The sequence below is a fragment of the Scylla paramamosain genome, chromosome 20, assembly GCF_035594125.1.
Source record: "Scylla paramamosain isolate STU-SP2022 chromosome 20, ASM3559412v1, whole genome shotgun sequence".
Classification (NCBI taxonomy): Eukaryota; Metazoa; Arthropoda; class Malacostraca; order Decapoda; family Portunidae; genus Scylla; species Scylla paramamosain.
Genome location: NC_087170.1, coordinates 4,081,975 through 4,095,162, shown reverse-complemented (window position 1 = coordinate 4,095,162; position 13,188 = coordinate 4,081,975). Strand labels below are relative to the sequence as shown.

At 39.6% G+C, this 13,188-nt stretch overlaps 1 protein-coding gene across 9 annotated transcripts in view; it reads right to left on the bottom strand.

Moving 5' to 3' along the window:
• The window catches only part of LOC135110178 (thyroid transcription factor 1-associated protein 26 homolog), a 33,765-nt gene extending 23,809 nt beyond the window's left edge, over positions 1 to 9,956 (bottom strand). The window contains exons 1-3 of one of the 9 annotated variants that reach the window (XM_064022194.1): positions 9,813 to 9,928; positions 6,690 to 6,923; positions 1,719 to 1,961 (exon numbers count right to left, since the gene is read on the bottom strand). In XM_064022194.1, the coding sequence (XP_063878264.1) occupies positions 1,719 to 1,812 (94 nt within the window). In that variant the 5' untranslated portion in view covers positions 1,813 to 1,961; positions 6,690 to 6,923; positions 9,813 to 9,928. Of the gene's footprint in view, positions 1 to 1,718; positions 1,962 to 6,689; positions 6,924 to 8,228; positions 8,370 to 9,362; positions 9,570 to 9,661 lie in introns of those variants that run through there. The other 8 variants (XM_064022195.1, XM_064022189.1, XM_064022190.1 and 5 more) reach the window with 8 other exon arrangements.
• Positions 9,957 to 13,188: the final 3,232 nt, after the last annotated feature.

Below are 13,188 nucleotides of genomic sequence, written 5' to 3'. Positions count from 1 at the left end.
GGGTTAATCTTACCAATAGCAGCTCCTCATGGATCACCTAAATTATGCATATATGGTGATGAATACTCACTGTATAACACGCGTGTGATGGTTTTGTTTTGGGGTCGCACTTGGTCATGTTACAGTGATGTGATTTGTGTTGCACCGCATCATAAATTCTAAATCCGTTCCAATGAGGCTCTTGGAGAGGCACAGTTTAATGTGTGTGTTAATATGTTGGTATGCAGGTACTGTGACTGCATCACATCACAAAAGTAACTAATCCTATGGCAGGTATTTTATTCAACATTGTATTATTGATTAATATATATGTTGCAATCAATGCAAATTAATTGTCATATCAATATGTAATCAAATAAGGCCTTATGAATGACACACTTGTAGTACATGTAGTGCCAATAACTTCAAATGGCCTGTGTAGTTTGGAATTAGTCTGTGTATTGTTCTCCACGAGGGTATCAAAGGCAGTGGGGGAGCTGCCACATCAGTTCTACCATTATCATGGCATAACAGGTATACAGATTAAGATTTGGGTCTATTCGACTTTTTCCTGTGCTACGGTGGGAAACCCATTTTAATTTTGTGAGAACTTCCAAATCATTCTTGTTAGTGTAGTGTGCTGGTGTAATATTAGGTTAAATTAGTGTCCATAAAGGGGACCCTGGGAGGGCAAAGTTTCCCAACTAGTTTAGATAAGATTAGGTTAAGTAATGTTAGGTTCACTTTGGTTAAGTAATATTAGGTTAGGTTAGAATCCTTCAGAGGGGTGTCCAGGAGGGACAAACCTCTCCTCCCCCCCTGGCTAGTTTAGGTAATGTTAGGCTAAGTAAGGTAATGTTAGGTTAGGTTATGTTATGTTAGGTTAGCTAATGTTAGGTTAGGTTAAGCTAGATTAGAATCCTTAAGGGGATCCTGCTAGTTTATGTAATGTTAGGTAAGTCTGGGGGGAGGGGCAATATTCCCCATTTGTTGACTTTTAAGATTTTTCTCTCATAAGTTATGTTTTTCTCTCTAGATTATTATTTCACAAATTTGACCTAAAACCCCACTTTCCCACCAAGTCTCCAAGCTTGCTACTTCTGCAGAGGCATGGGAATAGAATACATAGGAGCTACTACTGGAAAGATTTACCCATCTTATGTGCCAACTAGAATAGCCAGAAAAATAATTCCATCTGCCATAAAGAGTCTGTAGACAAACTGGAAAATTACCAAAATCAATGACTGTTAAAAAAAATACTAATCAATTTGGAGATGTAGTTATGCAGGGATATCATAACAATGCCTGGAATCTGTCAGGTCAATTCCTGCAGGAGGATTACGGAAATAACCTTAGCCTTTATTTCCAAGAAAAAATACAATGCTTTTTTAAAGTCATGAAGGGATCAGCAATGAAATTAATGAACTGAATTAAATTAAAAGCTAACTTAACCTACCCCTCACAACCCCTCTAACTTTATTTCAGTATTAGGGAATTATGAAAATAACCTTAGGCCATTTATTTTCAGTGTCAATTTATTTCTAGAAAATGTTTTTTTACACAGTCTACAAAATGAAGGAATCAGCACTTAAATTAATGAAGTGACTGAATGTAAACCAGACCTAACCAAACATAACCTAAACCTCAGATGAACACACTAAGGTACTTCAATATTATTCCCCAGGTAGAATTTCATCACTTGCAGACATCCATGTACATACAAAATGCTTCTTCCATACCTGCTTGCTGGCTGCCAAATGATGCCCTTTGCTTGTGCTTGAAGTGCATATGAGAACCGAACTTTTTTTTTGTTTTTTTACTTTGTGGCTCCATTGAGGATACCTAAAGAGATTGCCTGGTTCTGTCTTGTATGTCTCAATTTGTCAACAGTGTGCCTTCTTTTCTTCTTGTGACCTCTTCTGCTTTTAATCTCTTTTTAGGTCCTCTTTCTCTTCAATATTCCGCTCTGGTCTCTTTGCTACCTGCAAAAGGAAAGCAGAGATCACAGCACAGGGAGCAAAAATACACAACTAAAATGCCTCATTTCCTCCATGCCTGTACAAGGAACCCTTTCATCATTCTTACTATTATCTCTTTTTCTCTCTCCCTCTCCCCTTGATGCAAGCCCAGCACCGTAAAAACTCCACTATTCTCCTCCTTTAGCCTCCTATGCCATTCACCTTCTATAATTTCTGATACAGAGCCTATCAACCTCTCTTCTTCATACCTGACACATTCAACCAAGAAATGTTCCAGTCTCCCTCATCCTGGGTTGTAAAAAAAATCATTTTTCTATAAAAAAAAAAAAATAATAATAATAATAAAAAATATATATATAAATAAAATAATAATAATTTTATTTATTTGAATTCATTCAGATTTTTTTATTTACATCAAATTTTCTATTTAATGATTTTTTGCATTAATCTTTGTTTGCACTTATTTGTTTGTCTTATGAGGCAATTTTCTTGTATTAAACTTGGCAAAGTTAAATGAAATCCTGGTTTAATATAAGAGAGGACTCATAAGAGGACTAATAGTTTAATCAGACCTGTTACATTAAAGTAATGAATTTACTGTGCATTAAAAATGTCATTTGACTTCTTAATGACATGTATTATTATTAACAAAAAAAAAACCTTACTTTATTTTTTATACATTTCAATAATTTTCTCGTAAAAGATGGCAATGATTCACTGGTGCCTGATTTGCTGCCGGACCAGTATAGGATCAGTACACCTGATACTTTTCCAGTGCAACTGATTCACATCTTCCTTCTTCCTTGTATGTATGTATGTATACACACACACACACACACACACACACACACACACACACACACACACACACACATACATACAGTGGAGTGCCTCAGGTTTCTCCTTCCACTTATATCACTTTAGTGTATAAGTGCCATCTTAACCACCTTCTTCTATCATTTTCTTCACCTCTCTGGGTTCTATCTTACTCCAGTCCTCAGCATGGTTTTCCCCTTTTCCAATTATCAGTTTCCCTTTTCCATGATGCCTCAATAATGTTTTCCCTCAATACCTGTTTCACCCACCTCTCTCAGCATAAAGGAAATGATAGGGAAAAGTAACAAAGTGCTCTTAGTAGGCAACTTCAAGACTAAGGGAATCAACTGAGAGGAGATGGAAGTAAAAGAAAATGTTGGATCATGGAGCAAAGAACTTATGCATAGTATGATGGTGAATACAATGAGACTATGGGTGAATGAGCCTACAAGATGCAGAGAAGAACCATCACAGTTGGACTTAGTGTTTACAAAAAACCCAGAAAATAGACCAAGTATATGTTGTCTGAGTCCAATGAGAAAAAGTGATCATGTGACAATAGAAATAGTAATACATGAGGAAACTGTTGCACAAGAATGAACAATTTAGAAATGGGAGACAGAACTATGCTAAGGGAAACTTTGCAGAGCTTAATAAATTTTATGGAAAAAATAACTGGAAAGAGCTATTAGAATGTAAAATAGTGCAAGAAAAATATGAGATATTTTTGAGCAAGTATGGAGAGGGGATGCAACAGTTTGTGACAAGTTATAAAGTTAAATTAGGAAACATGAGTGGTATAAGGCAAGGTGTGTATAAGCAAAAAAGAAAAAGGACAGGGCATGGAGGAAAATTATGATAAAACTGAACACAAATACTAGGGAGGAATACAGAAATGCAAGGAATGAATGTGGTATAATAAGAAGAGAAGAAAGAAAATTTGAAAGTGACATAGTAAGAAAATCCAAGGAAGAGCCCAAACTCTTCTAGATATATAAATAAGGATGACATAAAGAAGTTAAAAAGAAAAGGAAGAATTTATGAAACTACTGAGATGAGTGAACTATTGAATAAGAGTTTTCAACCTGTTTACAAAGGAAACCAATTCTGTGGCACTGAAAGTGGTATCAAAGAATGAGGAAATACAGGAGATACAAGTAAAGAGACAAGAAATCAAGAGACTGCTGGAAGAACTGGATGTTAGAAAAGCTATGGGACCAAATCAAGTAAATGGATGGATATTAAAAGAATGCAGAGAACAAATGGAGGAACCCATACGGGATATAATTAAAAGCTCGCTGAAAGAAGGAAAAGTATCAGGGGATTGGAAGAGCTAACATAGTTCCAATATAAAAAGGAGTAAATAAAATGAAACTATTGAATTACAGACCAGTGTCACTAACAAGTATTGTGTGCAAGCTTTGTGAAATAGTAATTAAAGGTAGATGGGTGTAATATTTAGAAGATGAAAAGATAATTACAGAAAGGCAATTTGGATTCAGGAAAGGGAGTTCCTGTGTCACAAATCTACTGAGCTTTTATACAAGAGTAATAGATGGAGTGCAAGAGAGGGATGGATGGGTTGATGTGGTATATCTGGATCTCAAAAAAGCATATGATAAAGTTCTCCACAAAAGCCTTATGTGGAAGCTAGAGAACAGAGGACTAAAGGAAGCAACATTGAGATGGATGGATAATTATTTACAGGGAAGGAAATGAGAACAGTAATCAGAGACACTAATTCAAGTTGGCACGAAGTGACAAGTGGGGTACTGCAAGGATCTGTGTTGGCACCTATTATATTTCAAATATATGTAAATGATAAGACAAAGGATCTAAATAGTTATATAAACCTTTTTGCTGATGATGCAAAAATAATGAAAATAATAAAGGATGAAAATGACTGCAAGGAGTTACAAAAGAATATTGACAAGATACATGAATGGATCCAAAGATGGAAACTAGAATTTAATGCCAGAAAATGCCATGTGTTGGAAATAGGAAAAATTAAAAAACAGATCTTCATGGAACTACAAAATGGGAGGAGAAATAATAGCAAAAAGAAATGAAGAAAAAGATTTCTGAGTAATGATCCAGGACACACTATTACTGGAAAGGCACATAAACAGAATAGACGTCTTTTTATAGACGTCCAACCCTTCAGGAGGTAAACATTTCATGCAGGGATGCCACAGAATGCTTGACTTCTGATCTTTCTAAAATTTCTGATTGGGGCAGAGCAAACTTGGTATTGTTCAATGCCTCAAAAACTCAATTCCTCCATCTATCAACTCGACACAACCTTCCAGACAACTATCCCCTCTTCTTCAATGACACTCAGCTGTCCCCCTCTTCTACACCTCTTCTACATCCTCAGTCTGTCCTTTACTTATAATCTGAACTGGAAACTTCACATCTCATCTCTAGCTAAAACAGCTTCTATGAAGTTAGGCATTCTGAGATGTCTCTGCCAGTTTTTCTCACCCCCCCAGCTGCTAACTCTGTACAAGGGCCTTATCCGTCCATGTATGGAGTATGCTTCACATGTCTGGGGAGGTTCCACTCATACTGCTCTTCTAGACAGGGTGGAATCAAAAGCTTTTTGTCTCATCAACTCCTCTCCTCTGACTGTCTTCAGCCTCTCTCTCTCACCGCCGCAATGTTGCATATCTAGCTGTCTTCTACTGCTATTTTCATGCTAACTGCTCTTCTGATCTTGCTAACTGCATGCCTCCCCTCCTCCCATGGCCTTGCTGCACAAGACTTTCTTCTTTCTCTCACCCCTATTCTGTCCACCTCTCTAATGCAAGAGTTAACCAGTATTCTCAATCATTCATCCCTATCTCTGGTAAACTCTGGAGCTCCCTGCCTGCTTCTGTATTTCCACCTTCCTATGACTTGCATTTCTTCAAGAGGGAGGTTTCAAGACACTTATTCATCAATTTTTGACCACTGCTTTGACCCTTTTATGGGATTGGCATTTCAGTGGGCATATTCTTTTATTGAATTTTTGTTGCCCTTGGCCAGTGTCCTTCCTACCTAAAAAAAAAAATCTGGCTCTACATACAGCTTGTTAACATTAGGATGGCGTTTGACTATTTAGATAAAGAAATGAAGAAAATTATAACAAGCATGACACAACCTAAATTGGAATATGCAGCAGTAGTTTGGGCTCCACATAGAAAAAAGATATACAGAAACTGGAACGAATACAGAGGATACCAAGAAAGATGGTACCAGAATTGAAAGACTTAAGCTATGAAGAAAGACTTTAAGAAGTGGGATTACCAACACTACAGGAGAGAAGAGAAAGTGAAGGCCTGATAACAATATACAAATTAGTAAACAATACAGAAAGAATAGACAGAAATAAATTGGTAACAATTGGTACCAGATGGAAGAGGGAGAGAGAGAGACAGATGAGGGGACATGGGAAGAAAATAAAAGAGTGGATGTTTGTGTGACATCAAGAAATACAGCTTACCATGTCGAACTATTGAAATCTGGAATGATTTGGAGGAAGGGGTGATTGTGGCAAACAGTGTACACGTTTAAAGAGAAACTAGATAAATATGGTTACAGACAAAATGATCTTTGGCTCATGCCCTGTAGAATACAACTAGGTAAATACACACTCACACTATCATTAAGTTTAATACAACTTATTACAGTGTGACTTGTTACAAACAGCTCTGTTAGGATCAGCAGGTGAGAGAGAGAGAGAGAGAGAGAGAGAGAGAGAGAGAGAGAGAGAGAGAGAGAGAGAGAGAGAGAGAGAGAGAGAGAGAGAGAGAGAGAGAGAGAGAGAGAGAGAGAGAGAGAGAGAGAGAGAGAGAGAGAGAGAGAGAGAGAGAGAGAGAGAGAGAGAGAGAGAGAGAGAGAGGGGGGGGGGTTAGACTTCTCCTACTACCTCACCTGTCAATCACAGAAAGGTGTGGGTGGGGGCTAATTGGGGGGTATTGCCAACTTAGGTGACAACAGGCATACCTTCCTCCATCCACCAGACTGTCTCCTTTCCTCCTATCTCCTCCAAACCATTTCCTCCTTCCTGGATCATCACCAGCTCCATCACCCTGAGGTGCTCCTTCACTGTCTCGTGATGACCTTGATGTTGGCCCCTGGTCTACTCGTCTATTAAATCATATCTGCCTGTTGATAGGATGAAGATCTCTTTACTTACTCCCTGCATGAGACTATGGCCTGCTTTTTTATATGTGGTGTTAGTATTTACCAATGTAAATACCAATGTAGCCATTTTCAATTTTTTAAGCACTTTCCAGCTCTGCACTTCAGATTAGGTTGACCAAACCCCAAGAAATCTTATTGGAAATGTTGGAGATAACTACCACTCCCCAATAGCAAACCCCAATGATATTTACCAGTCCTATGTAATGGAAAGTTATGTTAAAAATATCAAAACATACCAAAGTGTTCCTATGCAAAAAAAAAATTGTATACATCCTCTAAATTAATAGATTTCAGCATTCAAATTGCCGTGTTTAGGTGCATTTGGGAGACTGAGCTCGCAGCCCAAGAATTATGGTTTGTTTACAGCCAGTGTCCACTGTCACCTGACAAGTCCCAGTATTATTTTACTCTGTCAAGAGCCTCAACATGGCTTTTCTTGTCTTTATCAGATAAAGATTCTCATTTTGAGTAATTTGAACCCTACATATATCCACGCAAATCATTCACAATACTAACAGGAATTTTTTAAATTTAGTTAAGTTAGGTTTAATTTGGTTATGGGGGTTATTTTTGACTGATATTGCTTTTAGGGCAAGCATGATCATCATTTGTTAGTATGAAGATAAAAAAAAGTATCAGCAATACTATTATAATTCCCATTTATCAAGTATTCTAAAACCTCCTACTTGTCTCCTGGACAGCAATGCCGCTGGCCTCAACACAGATGAATGGACTTTCAATTTTTAAAGTAACTAGATGAATTTTCATGTTTCTTTTCATACTGTACACAACAGAACAGCTCACATGTCTCCACATATACGTTCAAAGAGAAATGCTCATTATTAACTATATTACAAACCAAAATAGGTCCACCCTTCGCCTCCAATCAAACCACGCTCATAATGATTCCAAACATCACCATACAATCACAGATTTCTTCACTATTAAATGTTGTATGATGATTCTGAAGACATATATGGACAGATCACCTCTTTCTTTACCCATAGCTGGAAATAAAATGCAAAGGTCAATCTAGTAAATGAGAACATAAAATTCAGTAACTTTTCCTTGTCACTGAAAGAACCAGAGCTGCCAACCTAAGTGGAAAGCTTAGTATTTATTAACCCAACAACAAGGTTTGCATCCAGTGTTTAACGAACACAACCATGATGTTAATAGAACCAAATACAACCGTGGGGCTTGCTGCTTTGTAATTATGGTTAATCTGAATATCACATCCGCATTACATATAAGCACAAAACTCACGTCATGGAGAAGGCTTCAGTGACCTTGTTGTAAACGTAAAAAATTTGGGGGCACATGTCTAGTATGGCTGTAATAGCACTCAGGAGTGTGGAGAAATTTGATATTTTCTGAGTCCAGCGAGTTCTGCACCAGTCAAGAGTAAACATTGAAATGATTTTCTTTTGTTTATGACTGGGGTTTGTGGGTAGCCTCATATTAGAGTTTCATGGTATCTATACACCAGATCCCTCCAATCATGCGCTGCCACTTGCTAGGCCATTTGTGCAGGTACCAATTACGACTCTCCATGGTAGGTTCAGTTACACTTTTCATTTGTTTTAGGGACATATCAGGCATTCTGATAGAGTGATAGAGGCTCACTGTCATTTATTAATATGGCTACCCAGTGGAGGGAGGTGAAGTGAAAAGTGCCAGTGTTTGGGAGGAGGAAAACTCACTATGTGGGTTATTTAGCCACAGCTATGTTTAAGATGCAGCATGGAGACATGAAGAAGAAGTTTCATGTCTTTATCAATGAAGCCACTAAACTGTATCCACCACCATCAGTTTGAGAATATTAACACCACACCAATAAGGCATAACAGTATAATTTTTCAGCCCCCTTGTTAGGTTAGGTTATGCTACGTTAGGTTTGGTTATGTTATGCTAGGTTAGGTTAGATTAGGTTAGGTTATGCTAGGTTAGGTTGGATTACATAAGGTTATGCTAGGTTAGGTTAGGTTAGATTAGGTTAGGTTATGCTAGGTTAGGTTAGATTAGGTTAGATTATGCTAGGTTAGGTTAACGTCCTAGTGGGGGGGTCCAGTGGTGGGGGGCTGCAGCCCCACCAGCTAGATTAGGTTAACGTCCTAGCAAGGGAAGTGTCTAGGGTAAGTTAATCAAAGGTTATGGTTAGGATAGGTTAGGGAAATTCAAAATATTAAGGTAAATTTCCTTAGTTTTTTTAATCCTCATATTCACTTGTTTTTCATTCCTGACCCTTCCTATCCTAGTCTCTCCATTCCCTCCTAGTGTCTACCTTCTTTACCTTACCACTGCTGCCCTCCTCCTGCACCCTACAGGCACAACCCACAGCCTGCCTAGTGGCCAAAGGCCTCTCCTCATCTGTCATAACCGCCTCACAGTCCTGCTCACCTTCATCCATCCCTGCCTAATCCCTCTTCCCAGTCCTCTCAGAGTGTGATCCTGATGTTCTTGTGGCTGGTCCTTTAATTCGGTAGAGGGCCTACGAACTTCCACCTCCCTACCCTGGCAGACCTGGCCTCCTCCCTCTCGGAGCACTCCACATCATTCCTCACAATGAGGGACTCCCGTTACTCTTTCACCCTCGCGAGGCACCTACTGCACAAGAACATAAGGCTCCTGTTCTTGAGAATCCTATCACCTGCCCCCCTTAGCCCCACACATTCAATTATGATACCAATCATAATTACAATTAATAGCATCTTTCATATGCTACTTCTCTGCAGCGACGTTTTACCTTCTTCCTTCAATTCTCGCAGTGACTGTCGAACATTTCTACACACATAACGCACACACTCCAATAATTTTAATATTGTTCAAGGGATACTGCCTATTACTCACCTACGCTCGATCTTGATCTTGATCTTGATGGTACGGTTGGCTCGGGATCACTCCTAAGCCAGGCCTTTGGATTGGCAACTCCTGCAGAGGGGGGAAAAAAGAGAAACGAACAGCATCCTCTACACTAATTGTTCTTACATCTGGCACGCCACATTCTCCCCAGAAACTCTTCCATCGCTTCAATCATATTTTAATTCGCTTCTCTACACAGTCCCAGCAACAACACCATCCACTCCTTTCCTGTCTTCCCCACGCTTTTATTCCTTTCATGTCCTAACTCAGTCAGTATCACTTGCATCATCTCATTCCTGTCTCTGGCATACTTCACACACTCCAGCACCACATGTTCTACCGTCTCATCTCCCGTGTCACACATCTGGCACACTTTGCTGCGGGACTCGACCATCTGTAACTCCTTGTGTTCACATCCATACACTGTGCCCTCGCTCGGAAGAGAAGATCACCGCCCAGGCTTCCATCATACCACCTTTCATACCTCGGGTTCCTTTTTCATTGTACAATTCCAGGGTCTTCTTTCTTTCCATCTCATTCTTGTATTCATTCAGTACCACACATTTCACTTCTTTGTCTATCTCATTCTTCCATTTTCTCACATCCCATTCAGCTGCCACTCTGCCTCCTCTTGTTACCACCCATTCAAGCTCATTTTGATTCCTCCCAGCCATTCTCATCGCCCACGCAACTTGTAATCCACTCCTGTCTGTCATTCTCATGCACCTCTTCCTCCATTTGCTTCCACTTTCATTCCACAGGTACACCTTCCTTGCTATTCTTGCATCATCCATTCTCTCAAGCCTAATCTTGTACCTAAGTGCGGCTTTTGTGAGTCTTTCATTAAAGATGCTCCATCCCATATCACCTCTCAAGGCTTCAACTGCTGTGTACCTCGGTGCACTCAATGCCATACTTTCTACTCTATTCTGGCCCACTTCTAACTTATTAATTTCACTTTCATTCCATGCAATCAGATCCATACCATACATTATACTTGGCACAAACACACTCTTCCACACTTCTCTCAACACATCATACTTACTCTCATCCTTGCCGGGCTTCCCAATCGACTTACCCACTGGTTTACTATACTTATTTTTTCATTCTTTGCCTTTGCACACCCACTAGGACTCCTCCACATCCCTAAGTACTTGTAGTCTTGCACCTGTTTCAACTCATTCTCTCCAGGTCTTCATAGCAAATTACTTTCATTCTCTGACCTATTCACAATCATTACCTTGCTTTTCTCACTGCTAAACCTCACTCCAAAGTCTTTTCCATATCCATCCACAGCATCCAACAAACTTTGAAGCTCATCTGGCGATTCACTCATAACAACTACATCATCTGCATAAAGAAGCACACATACTTTACCATTCCTTTTGATAGAGTCTGGCACAAAGCTTTGATTTCCAAACTACCCTCCTACGGTTTCTATCCTTCTCTCTGTAACTTCATCTCAAGTTTCCTTTCTGACCGTTCTATTGCTGCTGTGGTAAACGGTCACTGTTCTTCTCCTAAATCTATTAACAGTGGTGTTCCTCAGGGTTCTGTCCTGTCACCCACTCTCTTCTTATTATTCATTAATGATCTTCTAAACCAAACTTCTTGTCCTATCCACTCCTACGCTGATGATAACACCCTGCACTTTTCCACGTCTTTTCATAGACGTCCAACCCTTCAGGAAGTAAACATTTCACGCAGGGAAGCCACAGAACGCTTGACTTCTGATCTTTCTAAAATTTCTGATTGGGGCAGAGCAAACTTGATATTGTTCAGTGCCTCAAAAACTCAATTCCTCCATCTATCAACTCGACACAACCTTCCAGACAACTATCCCCTCTTCTTCAATGACACTCAGCTGCCCCCCTCTTCTACACTGAGCATCCTTGGTCTGTCCTTTACTTATAATCTGAACTGGAAACTCCACATCTCATCTCTAGCTAAAACAGCTTCTATGAAGTTAGGTGTTCTGGGACGTCTCCGCCAGTTTTTCTCACCCCCCCCCCCCCGCTGCTAACTCTGTACAAGGGTCTTATCCGTCCATGTATGGAGTATGCTTCACATGTCTGGGGGGTTCCACTCATACTGCTCTTCTAGACAGGGTGGAATCAAAAGCTTTTCGTCTCATCAACTCCTCTCATCTAACTGTTTTCAGCCTCTCTCTCACCGCCGCAATGTTGCATATCTAGCTGTCTTCTATCGCTATTTTCATGCTAACTGCTCTTCTAATCTTGCTAACTGCATGCCTCCCCTCCTTCCTCGGCCTCGCTGCACAAGACTTTCTTCTTTCTCTCACCCCTATTCTGTCCACCTCTCTAACGCAAGAGTTAACCAGTATTCTCAATCATTCATCCCTTTCTCTGGTAAACTCTGGAGCTCCCTGCCTGCTTCTGTATTTCCACCTTCCTATGACTTGCATTCCTTCAAGAGGGAGGTTTCAAGACACTTATTCATAAATTTTTGACCACTGCTTTGACCCTTTTATGGGACTGGCATTTCAGTGGGCATATTTTTTTTATTGGATTTTTGTTGCCCTTGGCCAGTGTCCTTTCTACATAAAAAAAAAAAAAAAAGTGAGCGGCGGAAGCACCCGAACCATTCCAGGTCACACAGATGACACGTGACTCATGAGTCGTGAGACCTGGGTGTGTAGGCCTAAGTGTTGCCACTCGAGGGTTTTAACAGATTTATCTTTATTATGTAAAAAGCACATATTTTACAGATATTCTTTCCAGTTGTATAATAAACATAATTGTTTCACTACTTACCCGTTTTAGAACTACGGAGAAAGTTAGCAAAAGCAATGCTATTTTTCAGCAACACTGTAAATTAGTATGCCACTTTCCTTTCTTGTTGTATAAGTACTTTGTACATATTAAGTTTATTTTTTCTTTGATATGCTATAACATTTACTTTAAATAGCAGTGGTGGTATATATCTACCTATCTGCGATTTCTTTTACATGTATCACAGTAATTACACATCGCTGATTTAGAAGGTATGGTCACGCCCCATGCAGGTGGGGCGTGACCACCCAAACCTTGGTTTTAGAATGGTGGGATTATAGTAATAGTAGTGGTATTCGCAGGCCGTCATGGATGAAATGGCAGATTTGGAAGGTATTAAGGTGGGAGGAATGAATGTAAATAACATAAGATATGCGGATGATACGGTATTAATTGCGGACACGGAAGAAAAGTTACAAAGACTGGTGGATCGACTGGATGAGGAATGTAGGGGAGTTGGATTGAGGATTAACATCGGTAAAACAGAAGTGATGGGAGTGACCAAGAGAAAGGAACAATTGAGGATGAACGTGAATGTAGATAGACAGGCAGTGAAGCAAGTTAGATCATTC